Here is a 26,901-nt window from a genome sequence, read left to right as displayed (position 1 = left end):
ACCCACACACACTATTTTCTTCTCCCTTACAATAAGAAATTAAGATTCCAAATAACAAATTTTGGGGAAATTCCAGCTAATGTAACCAGAGAATCATATCTAATTGTAAAAGACTTAACCATGTTATATAATTCTTCATTTACAGATGAAGAATAGGGAAAAAAAGTGAAAAAAACAAACAACTTTTGGGGCCAGAAAGCAAGTTGGTAATAGAAACAAATTAGTAAATTTACAGAATATACTTCTAATCTGTTTCTTCATCAATACAATAATAAGATGGTAAAAGCTGTGAAACTTGCTGTAATGTTATCTAAAATTGCACAAGAAATATTGCAAGCTAGGCATGGTGGCACATCCTTTAATCCAAGCAATTTAGGGGGCTTTGGGAAGGGGAATCCCAAGCTCCAGGCTAGTCTTAGCAATTTAGCAAAGCCCTAAACAACTTAGTGAGACCCTATCTCAAAAATAAAAAATAAAAAGGGCTAGAGATGTATCTCCTTGGTTCAATCACCAGAACAAACATATATAATATTAATCAAATGAGATGTAATATGAATAGCTTTATCATTTTGAATCAACATACATTTCTACAATTAAAAACCCTTAGAAAACTGTAATTATTCTAGATTTTCTTTGTTTGCTTAAAATTAAAATAATCTAATGATTTAAGTTAATATCCCATTCTTTGTTTGCAATTATGTGGTTGAACATGATAAATATGTTTACTTTTGAGGGAAATGCCTGGCATAAAAGTTACTGAGTAAATTTAAACTGTATAAATGTATAGCTCTTACTAATCACTAAATAACTGATATTTTCCTCACATCATGTTTTTTAAATAACATAACATATATTTTTAAATAACTAACACCAGTGCAAGCATGCTAAATGGGAAAAACAACTTAAGGAACTTAAATAAGTAAAATTGGTATTTTAAATTTTCAAATAAATAATTAATTTCAAATACAAAGGCACAAAAAGTAATTAGAGATAATTTGCCATTGCATTTCAATAAATCTATTTAGAAGAATTTTAAATGAAAATGTATGTAGCAAAAGCAATCATGAGTAATTCAATCTCCAAATAAAATGTTCAGTTTGAAACTATAAACTATGAAAGACTGATAATAAAGATTCATCAAGCTTCCACCATCAATATTAGTCTTTGTAAACTGTCCTTTATGGCTCATTCTTTCATTAAACTTGCGTTTGTTGAAATCAAAAGACTTCATTTTAATAAATTCTTCTATGATCTATTAGGTAACATTATTATGAATATGTTGAGATAAACATGTAATTACCTATGTGAATTCTTCAGAGTACAAATTTTCTAGATATTCTAATGCTATAGAATTGTTTTAGAGCTAACAATATGTTATATTCTTTACAGTCATTGTTAATTAACTGCTGAATTTCTCAAACAAAACTAAGATTTAATTGTTTTGTTCATCCTATTTTAACTCTGTTGCTAGCAGATATTGGTTTGTCTTTTATGATTACTAATGAATAATACGAAGAATGTATTTGAAATTGAAAATTTTAACAAAATTCACATTTAAGAAACCATATGCCCAACACCTTATTTATACAGATGTATTATTCTAGAACAATTTAGCCTTGACTAATATGCATTATCCACAAATAGTTTCTGAAACTCTTTTGGTAATTAGATGCTACACAGCACTCTTCAATGTTAACTAAAACTTTATCACATCATTAAGCTAGTAAAAGATTTTTTTAGAAAAAATATAGCTATATCAGAATATATTCATTAATGAACATTTTAAATATAATTTTTATAATTTTTCTTAGTGTCAAAAATATTTTCATTCATGCAAAAATGACTCATGCTTAACAGTCAACATGTTAAACTAATAACATTTTTAAAATTCTATAAAAATTTAAAACAGCAAAACAGAATGTGAAATTTTCTTTAATATTTGGGTGGTCTGCTGAAGAAAATTTAGCTGCATATAAAAACTATAAATTACTGTTAAATCAGCTGTTTGGATACAAGATAAGTTAATTTATTAAAACTTGTTTTAGTTTATAGAAGGTCTACACATGAAAGACAATTTCAATGAGAGGTCCAAGCAACAAAGGGCATCAGAATCCTATTGAAAATGGAAAAAAGGTTTTCACTTCACAAATATTGTTTGAACATAATAAGCAGAAAAAGTTGTAGTTTGTAAATCCATGTGTTCTTAATTGGATGTTCTTTACATACTTTCTAAGTTTTCACAATGTACCTAATGTTATCAGTTAAGTATCTATGCTAGGAAAGAATGTAAAACTAGTGCCATCTACTGGAAAGAGTGGATATCATTCCAACAACTAATTGCAAATTATGTTGTGAATTATGAGTTGGAATTTGTATGTTTTTTTTAATTATTTGTTTTTCTTTTTTAAAAAGTCCTCCACAAAGCATTTTTAATGTAGTTAAACAGGTTAGGTAAGAAGAATTTGGAGGACTGATGAAATTGGAGAACGGAGGGCATTCAGGGAGTGAATTCTATTGGTGACACCAACACAGAAATCAGAAATAATGCATTCTGAACAGAATTTTCCTTTGATTTCTTATGTACCTGATAAAATAGGGTTTCTATGGCATGCAGTTTGTGGCTGTAAATGAATGGACATCATTACCCTAAGTACATGTGTGAAGACACGAATGGTGTGAATATACTTTGTATACAACCAGAGATATGAAAAATTGTGCTCTACATGTGTAATATGAATTGCAATGCATTCTGCTATCATACATAACAAATTAGAATAAAAAATTTAAAAAAATAAAAATAGAATTTCTAAACTCAATTCAAAGAACATTTTCTGAAGAGTTTCAGAAGATCTAATTTTTAAAAACTTCAAATTGTTTGAAAATTTGGGTTTAGGGATGTTTAGAGGTGTGTGTGTGTGTGTCTGTGTGTGTGTGTGTGTGTGTGTGTGTGTGTGTGTTTATTCCTCCCCTCACCCTAGCTCTTACCAAGAACTAAGGGGGTAGTTAATATTTTCATGACTCAAAAAGTTTGTTAACAATTAATATAAAAAGTTAATCTATCCAGGAAGTGAACAGCATGCTGCTGAGGTGATTTTTTTTTTCTTTTTAGGGATAAATACATCAGTTGCTTTGAATGAACTCTCACCAGCTCAGAGTGAAGAAATAGTACTTTTTAACCATGGATGCTGCTTTAATGCATACCTATAGTGTTTCCTCTTTAAAAATGGAGAATTTAAAAGACAAAAAAAATACTAATTTTCTCAAAAAAAGTAATCAAAAAAACAGGGTTCTTAATTCTCAGAGTAAATATAAGATGCACTTATTCATCTCCTCAGTTGATACACCATCAAAATTCAAACTGTTTGAGAGAAAAACTAAAAGCAATTTTGGATAATATACATTGTATTAGTGTTACTATCTTTTTGTTATATGTTTTACTACAATGTGGTTTATACCTAAGACATCCCCTATGTGGAATTAATACAATAAAGTGAGAAAAGAGAAATTATTTTTGACAATAAATTTAACAGCAAGCTAAACTATGAACTTTACTTTCAATCTTTCCTTATAAAGGAATCTCAAATAAATTTGTAGTCTCTGTTAAAATTATGACTTCACCTATATGTAAACTTTCCAAATGTTTACTTATTCATTTAACAAATATTTATTAAGTGCCAGGCATTGTGCTAAGTTCTGAAGCCATAAGCTTGTGATTCATAGAGTTCTACTTATACAGATGGTATTATATGACTTTCAAATACCATTTGCAAAATATCTCTTAAAGATGTCTAAGTTATCCATTAGAAGATCATGATATAATATCTTTATAAACTACATAACATGGTTCTTCAATTCACTGGAGACAGTTAAATACGCCCCTGAAGTCTAGGAAGAATCACAACCATATATTATGTGCTTGATGTTAGAGAAAAAGTATAATTTATCACTATAATTAGTACTATTTAGACAAACACCCTCACTTGGCTGAAAAATTCTATAATATCTAGCCTACAATTACTCTTAATTTTTATCTAGCATTAAAACTATGTATAAAACTGTGCTTCCTAATCCCTCCTCAGATAATGGTTCAATCTTAATTTAGTGGCCAGGAATTCTAATGTTCAAATGGAAAATATTTCTATCCTCCCACCACCAACTAGAAAACTTTTCTATAAGTTTGCAACATTAATTAGTAGTGAGTTTTAACATTTAATTAACCTATGACCAAAAGTTGAAACAAATAGCAGCTAATAAAATCACAGAATTTCAGATCTGAGCATACTATATAATTTTAATTCTTCATTTTAAAGATCTAGAGGTTTACTGATTTGTTCAAGGTCACACAAGTTAATGACAGAGCCATGGTTAGAGTTTTCTGACTCCTCTTCCAGTGCTCTTTTTTAATACTTAAAGAAACTGTTAGAGGAAATTAAGAAATTCTGAGAGAAAAAAATTACCTTTAATGACAAACATAAGTGAACCATAACTCAGATGCATTTAATAAGCTCTAAATTAAAATTATACTTTATTAAAAAATAGAAAAGGAAGTCAAAGCTCAAAAATGATGGATCACTCTTCTGGGATATGGCCTTCATGCAGGTCAATCTAGTTATAATCAACTTTAAGAGCCTGTTGCAATTATTTTTTAGTTCTGGAATTATTTCATATTGAATAATACTCAAAATTAGTAGGATAATGGCTAGGGAACAAAAATCTTTTTGATTTACAGAGATTTCTGTTGCAATCAGTTTTAACCAGGGAACAGTAAATTAAAGCAAGGCTTCAAACTTTCACCTTAATTTCCTGTATCTCTAATGTTGTCCTCTTCCTTCTTTACCTGTACAAAATAATAAAAACTAGAATTCTCATTTCATTTTATATTTCAAGGTTGAGATAGTTTCTATTACTGTTGAACTTAATTTCTTTACCATTTCTATATACCTAAAAGTAAAATCTTATTACAGAAATAAACGATAAAGATTCTAACATGTAGACACTAAAAGACTAACTTTCCTAACACTTGAAAAATTAAATTAAGTGACACTTAAATGATTAAGTAATTATGAAACACTATTTTATCCAGTTCATTTGCCATCTTAAAATGGGTGTATAAGGCCTAGATAAGAATGATAACAGTTTCTTTGGGTTTTCATCAGTACTGGGTAATAAGAATGACAGAATGTATTATTATATATTTATAGGACTCGAATTCTCGTTCAGCAGGATATATAAGTAAAATAAAGAGTTCAAAACAACAGACTGAGGTGGTTATTTCTTCAAACATAAAGTATATTTGTGGTTTCTATTTAAGTAAAAGTAGTTAAATAAAATATGGTGTAATTTTAAATGGTTTTAAAAGCATATTGTGCTGGAAAAATAAAAACCTGTATGGATACAGATGCATGGATTTCCACAGTGAACCTAGTAAAGACATAGATGGTGCCTACTTCATGCCAGCCAGTGTGCTAAGCACTTTTTACAACCCAAACTTTTTAATTCTCCACAGCTATCCTTTCAGGTGGGTATTATTATCCTTGTCTTACAAACAACTGAGCTAAAGTACACAGCCAGTGAGAGCAAAGCCAGATCTCAAGCCCTGTCAGTCTGAATCTAGAATGTGTATGCTTAGGCACTGCACTGTAATGGTTACCTCTTAAAAATTGTCAGCTTTGTTGAATTTAACTCTGAATTATTTTGTTATCAAAACTTAAAGATATTTATATTTCAATTAAACAATTTCACCGTGAAATACATTAATTCCATGACTGTCACATCTCAAGGAATATACTGTTAGTAAGTTGTTTCTGTTAATATTTGCCCTCCTCTGTGTACAGCACATCCCATGTTACAGGAACTTTCCTAGGTGCTTTTACCCATGGGTTTCTTGTTTCCCCAAAGTGAACATAACATAGAGCAATGGAAAAGTTCCATTCGGCACAGGTACTACAGTGGTTAAGGTACTCTTTCCAGCTCATATACAATGCAACAGACAAAGCTAATGCATCACCTTTCTTTTCAAACCTACTACCAAGACCACTAAATTCAGAATCTCAGCTCTTCCTGACACCATCCAGCTCTTCCAAACTCCTCCAATATACTGTATGGTGGGAGTGCAGGTAATATGGGGCCAATGCAGATACTGAGAAGAGTGGTGGGGCCCTCCATGGTTTAAGCTGCATTAGTCACCATAAATAGACAAAGAAAAAAACCTACTTTAAACAAGTTACTTGCTATTCATATATAACCTCAAGACAAATGCCTTATCTTCCCCTTCCAATTAAGCGGCCATTCAGCCCCTCTCAAAAACACCTGGAAAACCAGCACTGACCTTTCCCCACACTAAAACAGTCTTTTTAAATACAAAAGGAAGTCATATTATTCTCTGTCTATTCCCCAAAATTTAAATTCCTTAGAACATCATCTATAGCTCTTCATGATTTGGCTTCCTGTCCTTCCTCATCTTTTGTACTTCCCCTTCCCATCCTAAACTTCCTATGGTAAATAATCCATATTTTCTGAACATATATTGCTCTTTCAGGCCTTCATGTTTTACCCATGCTACTCAGTATGTTAGAGATATCCTGAACCCTCACTGGCCATAGGGCTAAGGACAGTTAGCCCTGTTCTTAGGGCTAACTCACAGTCTGAGATTCAGCTCAAGTACCATCTCCTCCTTAGAACCTTTCTTGAACTTCAGAAACCTTACCTCCTTTCCACAATTTCTTCCCCTAAAAAGCTAGACCCATCCACCTCTGGATTCCCACAATACCCCAGGCATAAATACTTCTGTTATCAAACCTTTCAAAAGTCCTCACACACTTCAATCACTACTTCGAACTCTTTGAAAGAAACTGGCTTTATCTTGTATATCCTTGTATCCTCAGTGCTTAACACAAGTCTGGCACTCATAGTTAAAACTCAATAAATATTTAACAAGTTAGAATCAGATTCTCTATCCAATGTAGTAATAGAGATGCTCATTAATGTAAATGTAAATTATAATAATATTAAAAATAAAATATTTGGTTTTCATAATAAAATTAAAGTATTAAACTTATACGCACATAGGAAATTTTGGACTTTCATACTTTATTGTTTTAAATGCTCAAAATCACATTTTTAAAAAGTACAGTGGTTCTAATTTAAGAATCAACTGACACATGCTATTTTACTTCTGTTTATTTGGTAATTGTTAAGTAGAGTATATTTTATTTTAAACTACAATAAATGTACATTATACCAAAGTTGGTCATTTAAATTTTTTTCCCTAAAGGATGCCCACATGTAACACGGAAAGTGTTTTCATTATCCTTTAACAAGATGAATGTCTTATTTTGTATGATTTGGGGAAGTTTCTCACTGAGCTTCTGCCTCTTATGAACATTATGATTTGCAGATGTGTAGTGTGCAAAGAACAGGAAGATATCATGAAATATTAGTGATGATTGTATACTGGACAAAGAAACTGGGCAGTGTTTCCAAGAGCTGAAGAATTATGGAAATGAATGCCACTCAAGTAGAGTGGTGATTTATAACCAATTTCCGTGTTCAAATTAGGACTCAAATAAAAGAAAAGGAAATTTAGTAAAGCAAGGTGGTGTATCATTTCCTGCAGCAGAAACACCCACACAGACCAGTGCCCTCACTGTGTACAGTACAACAAGCAGCAACCTGAGGGAAGCCCACAGGCTCGCAGGGCCACCGGCTGGCTCTTTGTCACCAAATGCAGCAGGTTGAATGCAGACATCACTGTAATATCTTCACCAACAAAACGAGAGGCAAAGAACAGGGGCAAGAGCTGAGTAAGAGAAAAAAAAAACAAAGCAAAAAAACAAATTAACACAACACGAATGTTAAACACATTCATTGAACAATTTATAATTATGATTTTATCTGGAACTGAACATACATACACACACAGTGCTAATAAATTTCAAATGTCTATTTTTCAGACAGTGAGCTTATTTTCCACCCAGCTTATTTATATCTTATGAATAAAATACACACCATATAATAGCAGTGTAATCTGCAAACACATTTTGCAAGAAGTTGAAGTTTAAAATAGTTGAAAGGAATTAGGTTTAGTGAGTTCATAACATGTGACAGAAACTGTCTGGAGCCTAATATACACATTGTATCATATAATTCTTACAATAAACCTAGGAAGTAGGTTTTACCCTCCTAGTACATATGTGAGAAACCTAGGCTCAAAGGTCCAAGGGCACAAACCAAATAACCAGTGGAAAAAAGATTAGAAAACCTTGTTACATCTGACTGCAAAGCCATATTCTTGCCTTATACCATGCTGCCTTTTCCCAGCAATTATTTGCAAGCCTCCCTTCCTGGAGAAGACTGTAAAATATTGTGAACTTAAGAGACTTCTTTTGTTAGAGTTTCATTTTTTAAAACTAGAATCAAAAAACCTAAGGGGAACTAAGAGAATTCACAGCAGAAACCGAGTTAAGTTAGAATAAAACATGAACAAGAATTTTCATTCTATTTTATGATAAATTCTAAATAAATTTCTGTGAAAAAACACTCAAGACATAGTATTAAAAAGGCTAAAAATATTTTTCTAAAGTCTTTGGAAATGAATCATGTGGAAGAATCTCAAAACCATATGAATATTAAGCTTCAGAGAACACTTCTTAGGATTTTTGTGAAAGTTTTAAACAATATTGTAATTGGTAAAGATTAACTTCAAATGAAAATGGAAAAGTGCTATATTAATATAAACTTCTTATTGTTATTTAAAATTAGTATTTTAATTAGCTTTAACTACCAAATGTCCAAAAGTGGTTATAAAATTAATGTCTTGTTCATTTCCTGACCACCATGTCCATTCCCATTCCACCCACCCACCCCCAATCCACCCACAAATAAAAACCTGTTCCTGAACTTTTCTGACCTACTTCAAGAACAAACACATAATAAACAGTAATGTATTTTACCAAATCACTCTGGAGTATATCTGACAGAAATCTGCTTGTATTAACATGCCTGAACTCTGACTTCTCCAAACTAAACTCACTACGAAACTAAAACATTTTTGTGTTACCAACTGGGAGACAAAGGAGAGGAAGAGGGAAGGTAAGTATCACAATGCACAGCCTGAAAGAACCATTAAACATAAATAAACATGTCATTTTCACGAGTGACTGCAGAGCAGGGGAAAGAGAGCATGCCTTTGGAGCAGACTACTGACTAATAAAAGATCAAAGGTCTATACCTCCCAACACTATAAATAAAATGTATTTTTTTCCATGAGACCCTTCTCTGCAAGGAATAAAGTGTTCACGGTAAATGTAATTACTTAGCAAAGCTGTAGCCTCATTGTGCTCTCACAGCTGACCATAAAACGTCTTCCTATTCTGTTTCATCAACCGCTCGATGTACCAGGCAGCCTGGGTGCCTACCGATCACTGTGGCCGTCTGGCTTGTGTCAAAGCCAGCACACAGGAAGAAAGGCAGTGATGTCACTCTGCAGGTCAGGCAAAGAACAAAGATGCATTCTGCAATTAAAAGCTGAGGGCCGCAAATACCCAGGACCCTCCACCATGATATGACTGGGTGATTTAATGTTCTGACTTCACTGCCTTTTTTTTTTTCTACCCAAATAGCCAGAGCTCCATCTAGTGGCAAATTAGTTTTGCCCAGTTTTTTAATAGACGCAGAAAGTGTTAAATTAGCATCAACAAAGTGGACCAACTAAAGTGACTACTTTTAGAGCAGCTTAGGTTTTTTTATACTTAAGAATGTAAAAAGCACAATCTGTCACAGTGTTCTTCATTGTTAAATCCTACAATGAATGCATTTCATAAATTAGGATTTGATACAACCCTAATTGTTTCAATGTTGACAGGATAGGAGAAGAAGCAGATAAGTTTACAAAATACATAAAGTGGTATTACTCACACACTACCCTGAAAATATGTAGCTGAATGTAAAGAGAAAATCAGTTCTAAAGAATATGTACACACATCTGGATGCCTTGGTTACATCAAACCCATAATCTTATACTTGCACACACACACACACACACACACACACACACACACACAAAAAAAAAAAAAAACAGTAAATGTGGCTCAAGCATGTGACATCAGGAGCAAATGTTTTCCAGAATAGAAAAAGTAACACTTTTATGCTGAAATATTTCAACAAAATTATTTTTAAGTTAATGTTTCCACCTAATTATGTTTATAGAAATAAAATATTTTTGTCAAAATACATCTAAAATACATAATATGATTGTGTGAAAGATGGGTTTGTGTGAACTATGGAGCCAGACTGTCAATGTTTCAATATTAACCTTGGACAAGTTAGCTTTCCCTCACAGTGCCTCAGTTTCTTCAACTCTAAGATAACCATTAAGTAAATTATTCAGTTAAAAATTCCTAGAACAACTCCTGGAACATAGTATATGCTCAGGAAATGTTAGTTGCTACTATTATTATTTAAATATGTTAGATATTTGCTAAATTTAAATTACATGAATTCAAAAATTCTAACAGTCCATTTATATACCTAACCATATTGAGAGATAGCAGATCATTCTCCAAAGAATCCTATTTAGGCCAGAAAAGTTACTATTCATTCTTCCATAGTAAAGTATTCTAAATAAAACCACAGGATAAAGAAATCCTAAAGATAACAGTTAACTAAGCACTGACAGGTGCCAGGTAGTATTCTAAGCACTTCACATTCATCAGCTTTTTTAATGTTCACAGCCTTAGAGATAATACCATTTTTTTTTCCATTTTAGCTATAGAGACTGAAGCTTAGGAAGGTTCAGTACTTTGCTTAAGGTCTTAAAGTTAGGAAGGGAAACAGACCCTAAGTAATGTAATTGGCACATTTGAACCTAGGCCATATAGTTCTAGGGTCAGTGCTCTTGACCATTACACAACTGAAAAGGAAAAGCTTTAGGAATACCAACCCATTCTGCATACTCTGATTCTATGTTTCTCTGCTAGATAGTGTGGCTGACAATCAACATGTAATAAGAAAACATAATTCAAGATTATTTGAGAATCTTCTCACTGAGAGGAAAAAGTAGGGAATTAAGTGAAAAGTCTGAGATGCTCAGATTTCTGCACTTCCTCTTTTCATTTCCACCAGATACAACTTTAACTTCTATTTCACCTTCAAAATTTTTCTCTAAATATCTTGGACATACCTTCAGGATATATCCTAAGGATTATAAAACTCACTGCACTTTAATCTACTAAAACTTAAATATGTCCATGATATAGGAAAACAACGGCTAGTTTCCCATCCCTCTACTCCACCCCCCCAAAAAAATCGAAGTGTCAATTTGTCAGCTTTCTTCCTATTATTCTTTTTGAACCGCCTGAGTGAAGATCTTAGCCAGAAACAATTCTAGTACAAAAAGAGTCATGCTTTTTAACTATATATGATTAACTCTGTCTGGAGTGATGCTTCAAAACCCCTTTCTGTCCTATAACCATCCCACAGAACACGTTCTGGTAAATCTTTTGGGTAAAGTTCAAATTCCTAAAGAGAGCATCTAAAGTTGTACATCTAGCTGCCGCCTAACTTCAGCATCTCTCACGGCACCTCCACATCTCACCCCGCACCGCACTCCTACCATACCAACATGCTCCTTATTTCCCTAAATAGGCTCACAGTTTCCTAATTCCACCTCCACATCTTTATTTCATATCATTACTCTCTTTTGCCACCTCTCCCAGCTCCCACCACTCCCAGCTTCTCCAAGAACACCCAATGTGCCAGGTACCTCCCTGGCAACGTTAAGGGCACTGATTTGTTCTCAGCACTTCCTCTTAAGGTCAGGGACAGTATCTTTTTCATCTTTATACCCCAGGACCTGGCACATTACAGCCATTCGTTTTATAGAGTGAAAGACTCACCATGTAAATGACAGTTTCTATGGAATGGGATCATCATTTCCAATGCTAGAGTCTGTCTGCTCAATCTGTTATTTATACAATTACTAGCAGTTTCTATGAAGAAGTGGAAAGTTAAAAATGCAACCTGACTTGAATCCAAAGATAATTCAAATTCTCTGTTATGGTCAAAAATTTTCACTTCTCCATCTTCTTCCCCCAGAATTCCAATACCCCCAAATTCAACTAAAGTTAGTTTGGTAACACTAAAGTTTGTTTTTTCTTTCTACTTTTATCCCTATAGTTGGACAATAAACTACCAAGGAGAGATGATATACACAGGGAATCCAGAGAACTCACAAAGTTGATAATTAGCTTCAGAATACCTGAGCTGACTGTAACAGTGGGCTTCAAGTGTCAAACCTAAAGGTCAAATACCTTTCCAATAAATGCCAAAGGAATGTCTACATCAGTGGTTTTCCACAAGCTAGTAAAATGTTCCCCCAAAACCCCAGTAACAGAGAGTTGGTAAATTTGAATTTTGTCAAGTAAGGACATTAAAAAAAAAAAAACCCTGCAAAACTTTAAATTCATCATATAAGAAAGATTACATTAACACCATCAAGAACTAAGCAATCGAGAGAAAAAATATTTTTTTAATTGTTGTTGTGCTGCAGATTGAACCCAGGGCTTGGTATATGATAGGCAAGGGCTCTACCAATGAGCTATATCTCCAGCCCAAGAACATTCTTTTAATTTATTTATTTAGAATATATTTAGTTTTGTGGGAGAAAAGTTTCATTTTTAGTATTGTTCTCACTAATCTAAATGTATACTATAAAAGTTATATAAAAATATTGTTCTTATTATTGTTCTTATTAATTAGTTCTTATTGTTAGATAAAAAATATTGTTTATTGAGTGAATTGATCAATCATTTAACTACTGCTTGAAATCATCAGCCAACTGGTAGAAATTGGAAAACCTTTTGTTAAAAGGAGCTCCCTCTGTTATTGTACTTCTTTTAAGAAACACCAGAACCCTGTTACTGAGGAATTCCTAGTCAATCTTCCAAACTGCTTAGAGTTGAATGATTTTAAGATATGGATTTTTAAGTTATGCAATCCCTAGTACTTGGAAAACAATTTATCAGGTGCTGATGAACTATACAAAGATGTAAAACATTGTCTATGCTGTCAAAAAACATGTAAGACTAAATGGGAACAGTAGACATGTGCCAAATGTCATGACAGATAGAAATAAAATGCTACAGAATTTCAGTAAATATTGGTAGGTATAACTATATAAACAAAAGGTATTTGGAGTTCTTGACAATTTTTCTGGAGTCTAAAGGCTCCTGATATCAAAAAATTTAAGCTATTTTGAATAGATATATGCTTGCCTAATTTTATGACATCATACAAAGTTCATTTGGAAAGTACTGGTTCACTGGGTTATACAGATCTTTCATATGTTGACACACTTCAACACATGATACTAAAAAATCATATTCAGGGCTGGGGATGTGGCTCAAGCGGTAGCGCGCTCGCCTGGCATGCGCGTGGCACTGGGTTCGATCCTCAGCACCACATACAAATAAAGATGTTGTGTCCGCCGAAAACTAAAAGATAAATATTAAAAAATTCTCTCTCTCTCTCTTTAAAAAAAATCATATTCATTAATATCACTACTGATTTCATCAGAAAAGTTTCTAAATAATGAGAAACTATTATGCTTACAATAGTAGATACGTTTTCCAAAAATTTTTAACCTGAAAGCTCACTTTTTCTAATTGACAAAAATAGTGCCAGTGTTTTCCAAGAACCAAATTGTTCATTTTTGAGAAAAATGCCCCCCGAATACCATGGTTTGTCTATCATTCTTTTAAGTAAAATAGTATCTCCAACAATTGCACAAGTGCTTTTCCTGAAGACAACCAGTGTGCTTTAGTACCCAGAAGCACTTTACAAAAATATAGTTTCCATTTCTGCACATAGAATATTAAAAAGATATGTATTCGGTCAACAAAATTTAATAAAATATAAATGTTTGTTAATGCATCATCTTAAGTGAAATTACCCTTTTTTTCTGACTTATGCAGTGTTGCTGAAAAACAGAATGACAGTGAAATTTGTTGCTTTGTTTTATACTAAGAACCAGCAGGGTTACCCACTCTTGCTTTTGCAACATTAATGAAAACATACAACAGTGAAAAAAGCAGTTAGTGTTAGTATCAAAATAGTTTTGGCTTCATAAATCCTTGAAAGGGTCTCAAAGACTCCAAAGATCACAGTTCACACTTTGGAGAACTGCTTTGAGAACTGCTGGTCTGGTAGGTGGCCTGTCACATAGTAAGTGCACAAATGTTTAAAAGTATTTGTTGAATAAATGAATAACAAATTGAGGAATACATTTACAATTTCTCCCATAACAGTTAGAAAACAACAAATGAAAAATAATATCTACTAGTAGACTTTAGATCCCTTGCCACTTCTGAAGCGATCAGTATATTTCCTATTTCATCATATTAGTGAAAAAATTAAAAATTTTGCAGTATTTTATCAAGCTCAGGAAGACTAGTTATGGCAGATTTCTGAAAGTAACAGAATACTGAAAACCAGTCTTCTCAGTATCACTTTAAGAAATCCACAAAAACATGTCCTGCTAAGGGATAAGAAAAAAAATTATGAATTTCTGTTATCTGCAGACAGGGATAATTATTTCATTAATAAGTCCACTCAATATTTACTGAATCCATATCATGTATATGGTACTATTAATTCATGTAATGCCTACCAATGAAAACCTACTAGTATAATAACCAGGAAATCAGAAATGCTTGAGAATAACAGAATTGCATCATTAAATAAGTTTAATAACTAGCCAAAGTCTTAGACACATCTACTACCTTAGAAGTCACCACCTACCAATAGTAAAATATTAGTCATGAGGTATCTTGCTGAAAATTGTATTTAAGTGCCAAAGTTTGAGAACACAATAAAAAAAAACTAGATGGGTTTAGAATTACCTCTAATGTCACTTTCATTTACTAATCTTCTGGAATATTTTCTTGAATGGGAGAGAAAAGAGTAGAGTTAGATCTAGTACTAGGCACTGAATGTCATGTGCAGCCTATACCATCTATTTCACAACCTATAATCAAATCTCCATAGGACTATGTGACTATGTTGCCATTTGTCATGTATATGACAGGGGTAAAAAAGTGAGAGAAACAAATTTTCCATTTTCTAAATAGGAAAAGAGATAAAGAGACTTACCAAAGGCAAAGTCAGATAGCTAATTTGAAGAAATATAATGTCTATATATTGCAGCATCTACATTTTCTTTATTATTAGGTTCACATAAAAAGTAGCTCTGTGGTAGAGCACCTGCCTCCCACATGTGAAGCACTGGGTTCCATACTCAGCACCACATAAAAATAAATAAATAAAGATATTGTGTCCATCTACAAATTTAAAAAATGGAAAAAAGGTAAGAAATGAACATAAAGAAGTGTATCTAATACTGACAATGCAAGAGTGACACTATGTCCATTGAAAAGGTATACCAATTGTATAACTAAAATAGAATGTAGACAAAAGCTCAACTTCTAATGTAAAATATTTTAAATTTTACATTTACTATTAAATATAAATTTAGTGTTTATATTTATTATAACATATTATGATTTAATATTTTATATTACATATACAGGCCATCTTTTTTCATAATTTCTTCTTTCATAACTGGATATTATCTGTTAAATAAAATTATAAAAGTAACTACTGGAGAATGATTCATAAACATCACTTCCAAAGAGTGAAACATATACAGGGAGGGGTGAAGATGGTGGCTCCTGCTTCCCATCTCAGGTTCCCCATGTGCAGGTTTTTGATGAAAATAAATCTTAAGCCAGGCATGGTGGTGCACATTTGTAATCCCAGTGACTCAGGAGGTTGAGGCAGAAGAATTGAGAGTTCAAAGCCAGTTTCAGCAGCTTAGTAAGTCTCTAAGCAACACAGTGATACCCTGTCTCAAAACAAAAAAAAAATGTGCTGGAGATATGGCTCAGTGGTCATCCCTAGTACCAAATAAATAAATAAAGCTTATAGACTAAATAAATAAAATAAATAAAAGATGCAAGGCATCAAATGGACTGGTTTGTCTAAAGAAAAACTTGTTAATCCTGGCTGAGTAATCCTATGCCTGGGACTATAAACCAGACATCTAAATCTATTTTAAAAGATATTTTTTGTCTGTTTAACTTATCTTTCCCATCCACCTTACAAAACATTTTTTAATTTTATTTTTATTGTTGCATAATTATACGTAATTGTTGAATTCACTGCAGTATATGCGTACTTGGACATAATAAAATTTGATCATTTTCATTTTCCGGTACTTCCTTTTATCCCCTCCTCCTTCCTCCTCTTGGTTCCCTACTTCTACTCCATTGGTCTCCCTTCCACTTTCAGGAGAGCCCCTTTTTTCTTTCTTCTCTCTAAAAACATGTGGCCCTTACCTTTCTGAGTCTGGCTTATTTTGCCTAAATAATGCTCTCTAGTTCCATCCATTTTCCTGTAAATAACATAATGTTGTTCTTCTATATGGCCAAATAAAACTCCATTGTGTATATATACCTCATTCTTTATCCATTGATATGCTGCCAGACCTAAGCTGGTTCCATAAGTTGGCAACTGTCAATTTCATTGCTATGAACATGGGTATGCATGTATAGCTACAGTAAGCTGACTTTGATTCTTTTGGATGAATACTTAGGAGTGGTATAGCTGGGTCATATGGGGATTTCATTCCTAGTTTTTTGGGGTTTTTTTAGGAACCTCCATACTGATTTCCATAGTGATTGCACTAATTTATATTTCCACCAATAGTGTATAAGAGTTTCTATTTCCCTGTATCCTCGCCAGAATTTAGTGTTATTTGAATTCTTGATGATTGCCGTCCTGGAGTAAAATGAAATCACAGTGTAGTTTTGATTTGCATTTCCCTATTAGCTAAAGACACTGAACATTTTTGCATTTGTTCAATTTGTAAGTGTAATTGTAATTGTCTGATAAGTTCATCTGAACATGTATTGAATGGATTATTTGTTGGATTCTTTTTTTTTATTGGTTGTTCACAACATTACAAAGCTCTTGACATATCATATTTCATACATTAGATTGAAGTGGGTTATAAACCCCCAATTTTACCCCAAATGCAGATTGCACAATCACGTCGGTTACACATCCACAATTTTACATAATGCCCTATTAGTAATTGTCGTATTCTGCTACCTTTCCTATCCCCTACTATCCCCCCTCCCCTCACCTCCCAACTTCTCTCTCTACCCCATCTACTGTAATTAATTTCTCTCCTTGTTTATTTTCCCATTCCCCTCACAACCTCTTATATGTAATTTTGTATAGCAATGAGGGTCTCCCTTCATTTCCATGCAATTTCCCTTTTCTCTCCCTTTCCCTCTCATCTCATGTCTCTGTTTAATGTTAATCTTTTCTTCCTACTCTTCCTCCCTGCTCTGTTCATAATTGCTCTCATTATATCAAAGAAGACATTTGGTATTTGTTTTTTAGGGATTGACTAGCTTCACTAAGCATAATCTGCTCTAGTGCCATCCATTTCCCTGCAAATTCTATGATTTTGTCATTTTTTCTTGCTGCATAGTACTCCATTGTGTATAGATGCCACATTTTTTTTATCCATTCATCTATTGAAGGGCATCTGGGTTGGTTCCACAGTCTAGCTATTGTGAATTGTGCTGCTATGAACATCGATGTGGCAGTATCCCTGTAGCATGCTCTTTTAAGGTCTTCAGGGAATAGTCCGAGAAGGGCAATAGCAGGGTCAAATGGTGGTTCCATTCCCAGCTTTCCCAGGAATCTCCAAACTGCTTTCCAAATTGGCCGCACCAATTTGCAGTCCCACCAGCAATGTACAAGTGTACCCTTTTCTCCACATCCTCGCCAGCACTTGTTGTTGTTTGACTTCATAGTGGCTGCCAATCTTACTGGAGTGAGATGGTATCTTAGGGTGGTTTTGATTTGCATTTCTCTGACTGCTAGAGATGGAGAGCATTTTTTCATGTACTTGTTGATTGATTGTATATCCTCCTCTGAGAAGTGTCTGTTCAAGTCCTTGGCCCATTTGTTGATTGGGTTATTTGTTATCTTATTGTCTAATTTTTTGAGTTCTTTGTATACTCTGGATATTAGGGCTCTATCTGAAGTGTGAGGAGTAAAAATTTGTTCCCAGGATGTAGGCTCCCTATTTACCTCTCTTATTGTTTCTCTTGCTGAGAAAAAACTTTTTAGTTTAAGTAAGTCCCTTTTGTTTATTCTTGTTATTAACTCTTGGGCTATGGGCGTCCTATTAAGGAATTTGGAGCCTGACCCCACAATATGTAGATCGGAGCCAACTTTTTCTTCTATCAGACGCAGAGTTTCTGATTTGATATCAAGCTCCTTGATCCATTTTGAGTTAACTTTTGTGCATGGCGAGAGAAAGGTATTCAGTTTCATTTTGTTGCATATGGATTTCCAGTTTTCCCAACACCATTTGTTGAAGATGCTATCCTTCCTCCATTGCATGCTTTTAGCCCCTTTATCAAATATAAGATAGTTGTAACTTTGTGGATTAGTCTCTGTGTCCTCTATTCTATACCATTGGTCCACCTGCCTGTTTTGGTACCAATACCATGCTGTTTTTGTCACTATTGCTCTGTAATATAGTTTGAAATCTGGTATCGCTATACCGCCTGATTCACACTTCCTGCTTAGAATTGCTTTTGCTATTCTGGGTCTTTTATTTTTCCATATGAATTTCATGATTGCTTTATCTATTTCTACAAGAAATGCCGTTGGGATTTTGATTGGCATTGCATTAAATCTATAGAGAACTTTTGGTAATATCGCCATTTTGATGATGTTAGTTCTGCCTATCCATGAACAGGGTATATTTTTCCATCTTCTAAGATCTTCTTCTACTTCTCTCTTTAGGGTTCTGTAGTTTTCATTGTATAAATCTTTCACCTCTTTTGTTAGGTTGATTCCCAAGTATTTTATTTTTTTTGAGGATATTGTGAATGGAGTGTTTTTCCTCATTTCCATTTCAGAAGTTTTGTCGCTGATGTACAGAAATGCCTTTGATTTATGCGTGTTGATTTTATATCCTGCCACTTTGCTGAATTCATTTATTAGTTCTAGTAGTTTCTTTGTAGACCCTTTTGGGTCTTCTAGGTATAGAATCATGTCATCTGCAAATAGTGATAATCTAAGTTCTTCTTTTCCAATTTTTATGCCTTTAATTTCTTTCGTCTGTCTAATTGCTCTGGCCAGTGTTTCGAGAACTATATTGAATAGAAGTGGAGATAGAGGGCATCCCTATCTTGTTCCGGATTTTAGAGGGAATGCCTTCAACTTTTGTCCATTCAGAATGATGCTAGCCTGCGGCTTAGCATAGATAGCTTTTACAATGTCAAGGTAAGTTCCTGTTATCCCTAATTTTTCTAATGTTTTGAACATAAAGGGATGCTGTACTTTGTCAAATGCTTTCTCTGCATCTATTGAGATGATCATATGGTTCTTATCTTTAAGTCTATTGATGTGGTGAATAACATTTATTGATTTCCGTATGTTGAACCATCCTTGCATCCCAGGGATGAATCCTACTTGGTCATGGTGCACAATTTTTTTGATGTGTTTTTGTATTCGATTCGCCAGAATTTTATTGAGGATTTTTGCATCTAGGTTCATTAGAGATATTGGTCTGTAGTTTTCTTTCTTTGAGGTGTCTTTGTCTGGTTTCGGAATCAGGGTGATGTTGGCCTCATAGAATGAATTTGGAAGAGCTCCCTCTTTTTCTATTTCCTGAAATAACTTGAAAAGTATTGGTTTTAATTCTTCTTTAAAGGTTTTGTAAAACTCCACTGTATACCCATCCGGTTCTGGGCTTTTCTTGGTTGGTAGTCTTTTGATGGCTTCTTCAATTTCATCCATTGATATTGGTCTGTTCAGATTGTGTGTATCCTCCTGACTCAGTCTGGGCAAATCATATGACTTAAGAAATTTATCGATGTCTTCACTATCCTCTATTTTATTGGAATATAGGTTTTCAAAATAATTTCTAATTGTCTTCTGTATTTCTGTAGCATCTGTTGTGATATTGCCTTTTTCATCCCGTATGTTAGTAATTTGAGTTCTCTCTCTTCTTCTCTTCGTTAGCATGGCTAAAGGTCTGTCGATCTTATTTATTTTTTCAAAGAACCAACTTTTAGTTTTGTTAATTTTTTCAATAGTTTCTTTTGTTTCAATTTCATTGATTTCCGCTCTGATTTTAATTATTTCTTGCCTTCTGCTACATTTGCTGTTGTTTTGCTCTTCCTTTTCTAGGGCTTTGAGTTGGAGTGTGAGCTCATTTATTTGTTGGTTTTTTCTTTTTTTGAGGAATGACCACCAGGCGATGAATTTTCCTCTTAAAACTGCTTTCATTGTGTCCCGTAGATTCCGATATGTTGTGTCTGTATTTTCGTTTATCTCTAAGAATTTTTTGATTTCCTCCTTTATGTCTTCTGTAACCCATTGATCATTCAGTAACATATTGTTCATTTTCCATGTGATGTAGGATTTTTCCTTCCTTCTTTTATCATTGGTTTCCAGTTTCATTCCATTATGATCAGATAAAATGCATGGTATTATCTCCACCCCTTTATATTTACTGAGGGTTGCCCTATGGCATAATATATGGTCTATTTTTGAGAAGGATCCATGTGCTGCTGAGAAAAAAGTATAGCCATTTGATGATGGTTGATATATTCTATATAAGTCAGTTAAGTCTAGGTTATTGATTGTGGTATTGAGTTCTATAGTTTCTTTATTCAACTTTTGTTTGGAGGATCTGTCCAATGGTGAGAGAGGTGTGTTGAAGTCTCCCATAATTATTGTGTTGTGGTCTATTTGATTCTTGAACTTGAGGAGAATTTGTTTTATGAATGTCACAGCACCATTATTTGGTGCGTAAATATTGATAATTGTTATGTCTTGTTGGTGAATGGTTCCTTTTAACAGTATATAATGACCTTCTTTATCCCTTTTGATTAACTTAGTCTTGAAGTCGATTTTATTCGATATGAGGATGGCCACCCCTGCTTGCTTACGAGGACCGTGTGCATGGTATATTTTTTCCCATCCTTTCACCTTCAGCCTGTGTATGTCTTTTCCAATCAGATGTCTCTCCTGGAGGCAGCATATTGTTGGATTTGTTTTTTTAATCCATGATACCAGCCTATGTCGCTTTATTGGAGAGTTTAAGCCATTAACATTCAGAGTTACTATTGATATATGGTTTGAACTTCCATCCATGTTTGATTGTTTATCCTTTTTTTAAAAAAAATTTTAGTTTGTTTCTCCATGATTGTCTTACCCCTCGCCCTCTGTCTTTACTGAGGCACTTCCCACTGATGGTTTTGGTTATTGTTTTTCATTTCTTCCTCGTGTAGTGTTTTGCTCAAAATGCTTTGCAATGCTGGTTTTCTGGCTGCAAATTCTTTTAATTTTTGTTTATCATGAAAGATTTTTATTTCGTTGTCATACCTGAAGCTTAATTTTGCTGGATACAGAATTCTTGGTTGGCATCCATTGTCTTTCAGTGTTTGAAATACATTGTTCCATGACCTTCTTGCTTTCAGTGTCTGTGATGAAAAATCCATTGTTAACCTTATTGGTTTACCCCTGAATGTAATCTGTCTCCTTTCTCTTGTAGCTTTTAATATTTTCTCTTTGTTCTGTATATTGGATATCTTCATAACAATGTGTCTTGGCGTTGGTCTACTGTGATTTTGTGTGGTGAGTGTCCTGTATGCATCTTCAATTTGTATATCTGTTTCCTTTTTTATTTCTGGAAAGTTTTCTGTAATTATTTCATTCAGCAGGTTACTCATTCCCTTGGTTTGAATCTCTGTATCTTCTTCTATCCCGATGACTCGTAAGTTTGGTTTTTTTGTTATCCCATAACTCTTGGATGTTTTTCTCGTGATTTTTTACCAGCCTTTCTGAGTTGGCTAGACTCTTTTCAAGATGATATATTTTGTCTTCATTATCTGACGTTCTGGCTTCTACTTGCTCCACTCTGTTAGTGATAGATACTCTCAATTGAGTTTTTAATTTGGTTTATCGTTTCCTTCATTTCTAGAATTATTGTTTGATTATTTTTTATAATCTCTATCTCCTGATAAAGATGCTTAACTTCTTCTTTTATCTGTTTATGAAATTCATTCTCAATGTGTTCTTTCGCTGCTTGAATTTGCTGTCTTGTACCCTCTTTAAGGTTCCATTCCATCTGTCTAAGGTGTTCCTTGAGTTCTTTATATGACCATTTTTCTGATGACTCTAGGTCATCCTGAATATTTAGGCTGTCCTGCATTGTTTGTACTCCTTTTCTTCCTTGTTTTTTGAAGCTGCTCATGTTACTTCTTGTTCTGTTTGACTGCTGCGTTACTGTTTACTCCTATAAATTAATTTGATGCTTGGGAGGAAAGGTATTTGAAGGGAAGGGAAGAAGTCACTAAAGAGAATGAGAGTAGGCAGGTAGAATTCAAGGAAAGGGGATAAGAAAAATGAAAAGACTAAAGAAGAAAAAAATAGGAACTAAAAAAAGAAAAAAATTTTAAAAAATAATAATAATAATTAAAAAAGAAAAATTAAAATTAAAATTAGTAGAAAAAAAATTTAAAAAAAATATTTTGTAAAAAAAAATTAATAAAACAAGAAAGAAAAATGAAAATGAAAGAAAAACCCAAATCAAAAAAAAGAGAAAAGAAAAAGAAAAAAAAAAACCTAATAAATGCCGTCTTAGAGTTTGATTAACTTCTCTTCCAGTAGGTGGCGCTGTGCCCACCAGGCCAAGTTTCTCCTGTCAATACGCGGGAACCAATCACTGTGCAGCAGCTCCTCCCAGACTGGGCGAGTCTCCAGTCCTGAGTGTCTAGGGCCTCCTCTTGTGTCTAGTTACTTCCCGCTTTTTCTCTAGCCAGACCCCTCTCACCACAATACTGGCTACACGCCAGGTCTGCTGCTCCCGGGAGCCCTGTTTTCATGAACGACTGGGCACACTCTTCCAGTTTGCCATTCCCTCAAACCCTAAGTTTGTAGATCTTGGGGCTGAGAATCCTCAGCGGATTTTACTTGCCCTCCGGTATCCACTTCCCCATAGCTGGTGCAAGAAACCTCAGCAGTCAGCCCTGGTGGGAGCGGTAGTTCCGCGCCGCGGGTCCCGCACCACCTCTGATTCCCTCGGGCTGGCTGTAGCACTCACGGGAGAGCTGGGAGGGGCCCTTAAGGTTTCCCCGATGTGTGGAGAGGGAAGGCTAGGGGATCACACACCTGTAGCTGCAGGTTTCAATGAAGTTATCTCCTCCGCCGCAGTCTGATGACGTCAGTTCTCTGCCATAGTGGTGTCTCTTGCAAATGGCAACAGTTCGTTTCCCTTTGCCGGGCGACCAATGCAACGGGTGGGTCCTTACTGTCTCTCCCAAGCCCCGTTTCAAACCTGTGGCCACTACTTATGAAGGCTCGGTAGGATGAGAAGGGCTGACCAGTTGTTTCAGCCGGATGGATTAATGCTGAGTCATAGCTGTTTGTCTGCGGGAAGCAGGTGACCGGGAGTTTGAATTCAGCCGATCAGGGCTCAGTGCGTGTTCTCGGATCACTTGGATTTTAAATTGTCACTCATCTTATCCGCTGTTTCATTTAACTCGGCAGCTCACTCGCGCGGTGAAGAGTCTGTTCTATGGTGCTCCGCGGGAGGCGGCGGCGGCCTATTTGTTGGTTTCTTTCCCTTTTTTTGGTGTTGTTTTTTTTTTGAGTTCTTTATATATTCTGGATATTAATTCTCTGTCAGAAGAGTAGCAGGTAAGATTTTTCTCCTATTTTGTAGGCTCTCACTTCATGTTTTTTTATTGCTTCTTTGCTACGCAGAAGCTTTTTACTTTGATGCCATCCAATTTCTTAATTTTTGCTATTACTTTCTGGGCTTTAGAAGTGCTATCAAGAAGTCATTGCCTGTACCTACTACTGGAGTGTTTCCCCTGTGTTTTCTACTAGCAGTTGCGAAGTTTCTGGTGTAATTACTAGGTTTTTGACACATTTTGAGTTGACTCTTGCACAAGGTGAGGGATAGGGATCTAGTTTCATTCTTCTATATATGAATATCCACTTTTCCAAGCACCATGTGTTTAAAAGGTTGTCTTTTCTTCAATGTATGTTTTTAGCATCTTTGTTAAGGATCACATGACTGTATCTGTGTGGGTTTGTCTTTGTGTCTTCTATGGTGTTCCATTGGTCTATGTGTCTGTTTTCATGCCAGTATCATGATGTATTTGTCAACATATCTCAGTAGTATAATTTTAAATCAGATACTGAAATGCCTACAGTATTACTCTTTTCACTCAGAACTGCCTAGGCTATTCTGAATATTTTGCTCTCCCATATGAATTTTAGGACTTTTTCTGTGAAGAATATTATTGATATTTTGATGGAGATCGCAATTGAATCTGTGGATCACTTTTGGTAACATGGCCATTTTAACAGTATTAATTCTGCCTACCCGTGAACATGGGAGACCTTTCTATTTTCTAGCACCTTCTTTCATTTCTTTTTACATTGTTCTGTAGCTTTTGCTGCAGTGGTCTTTTATCTCTTCGGTTAGCCTTATTCTGTTCTATTTATTTATTTATTTTGAGGATTTTACAAATGGAACAGTTTTCCTGATTTCTTTCTTAGTGGACTCATTCTTGGTGTTCAAAAAGGCTATCAATTTTTGTATGTTGATTTTGTATTTGGCTATTTTGCTGGATTTGTTTATCAGCTCTAGAAGTCTTCTGTTGGAATGTTTAGGATCCTATGTGTAGGATCACCTCATTACAGTGAGAAGATCACCTCATTACAGTGATAATTTGACTTCTTCCTTTCCTATTTGTATCTTTTTATTCCCTTCTCTTGTTTAACTGCTCTGTGTAAAATTTAAAGCACTATATTGATTAGGAATGATAAAAGTAGATATCTTTGTCTTGTTCCTGATTTTAGAAAGAATGCTTCCAGTTTTTCCCCATTCAAGACTTTGGGTTTGTCATGTGTAGCCTTTATAATGTTGAGGTTAAGTTCCTTCTATCCCTAATTTTATTGGGGTTGTTATTATGAATGAGTGCTAAATTTTGTCAAAAGCTTTTTCTGCATATATTGAGGTAATCAGGTGATTTCTGTCTTTGGTTCTATTTACATTGACTGATTTGTATATATCAAACCCTCCTTGCATCCCTGGAACAAAACCAACTTGATCATGATGTATACTTTTTGTAATGTGTTATTGAATTCTATTTCCTAGTATCTTGTTAAGGATTTTTGCATCTATGCTCATCAAGGATACTGATCTATAATTTTATTTCCTCCATGTGCTCTTATCTGGTTTTAGTGTCAGGTTTCAACTTGGTTCAATTTTGGTAGGGTGTATATATCTTGGTATGCATCCCTTTCTTCTAGATTTTCTACTTTATTGGGACATAAGTTTTCAAAATAGTCCCTAGTGATCCTCTAGATTTCCATAATGTCTGTTGTGATATCTTCTTTTTCCATCTCTAATTTTATTAAGTTGGGTCTTCTTTCACTAAGAAATAATTTTAATGAGTTAAATATAAGCCCTAAGACATGTCCTTAAATCATATTTAAAATATTACAATCAGAACTTTGTCACCATTCTAGGAGTAGAAAGTTTCAGCACTGGAAATTGCAAATAAATGTTTGTTATATCAGAATTTTAGCAACCCTCCCTCCAAGTTAACTTTCTATTGCAGAAAACAAGAAATTTGATCTGATATAGTATATAACAGAGAAATTTTACAAAATGAACCTCACCAAAAAGTAAATCTTTGTGATCTCTATCAACTACTTGACAAGTATTGGTCTTGAGAGGGATAAGTCCAAAAGAAGTTCATAAAATGAAAGAAATAAAATATTTTGCATAATGTTCTTTCTACTTTGTCCTAGTATGGTTTTCTTTATTAATTAAATCATGTTTTTAAATGAACCTAAATACTCCACATATACCCCAAACTATTTTTCTTATCCCAAACTCAATTCAATTATTTCTTTATTTCTTCACTAATTTATTATTCTTTCTGTATTCCTAAGTATGTTTAAAAAGGACTCCCATTTACCCAAATGAAACCACAAACCTGAAATTCACCTTGATTCTCTTCTAATGACCATTATATCCAAACAACACTAAGTACTATCTTTATTTCCAAGAGGGTACTCAAATACGCCTTTTCATCTCTCATCAGATTATGTGCCTCTTACTGCCCATAATCTGATTTCCTCCACATGTAACCAAAAGCCCTGCATGCTGGCTCTAACAGTGCTATAACCCAATCTAACATATTTCATGGCTCATTAACACCTACAGGGAAAAATTCAATCTATCCTTCCATTTAAGACCTACTTGGTTTCTTTCTTTTCCTATGTCTATAACTTTAATCCTCCATACAACCTAGTATACTCTTATGTTCCATGCACTCTCTTATCCTTACTTTTTCTCTAGTACCTCACACAAAGCCTATCCCCTAGTAGAAATTCAATATGTATTTACTGAACAAATAAATATTGACAATACATCTTTTATAACCTCACCATACCACTTATATCCTCTATATTATATACAGAATGCATTCATATTTAACTTTGAAGCCCAATTTAGACATCATTCCTATAGGCAGGAAATTGTGTACATATCATTTATATAAAGTTTATATTTAGGTATCATTTCCCTCACAAGGATCTCCCAGTTCCTTCTCGCCATTCCTTCTATTAGAAAAAGAATGCATTTCTCCTCTGCACTACTTTCTATTTCAGCACTTCTATTACTATAATGCAGCTAGAATTTTAGGTTTACAAATCTGCCTATTTTATAAGCTCCTTAAGAGTATTCAGTGGGCTGGGTGTGGTGGCACATGACTATAATCCCAG

At 34.2% G+C, this 26,901-nt stretch overlaps 1 protein-coding gene across 1 annotated transcript in view; it reads right to left on the bottom strand.

Moving 5' to 3' along the window:
* Positions 1 to 26,901, bottom strand: part of MSRB3 (methionine sulfoxide reductase B3) — a 192,773-nt gene that overhangs the window by 149,319 nt on the left and 16,553 nt on the right. Inside the window, 1 exon segment of the mRNA XM_081311516.1 lies at positions 7,672 to 7,798. Coding sequence (XP_081167642.1) covers positions 7,672 to 7,798 — 127 coding nt within the window.

This window comes from Spermophilus citellus (genome assembly GCF_964194105.1).
Source record: "Spermophilus citellus genome assembly, chromosome: 10".
Taxonomy (NCBI): domain Eukaryota; kingdom Metazoa; phylum Chordata; class Mammalia; order Rodentia; family Sciuridae; genus Spermophilus; species Spermophilus citellus.
Note: the sequence above shows the minus strand (reverse complement) of the source record. Positions and strands in the feature narration are given on the sequence as shown.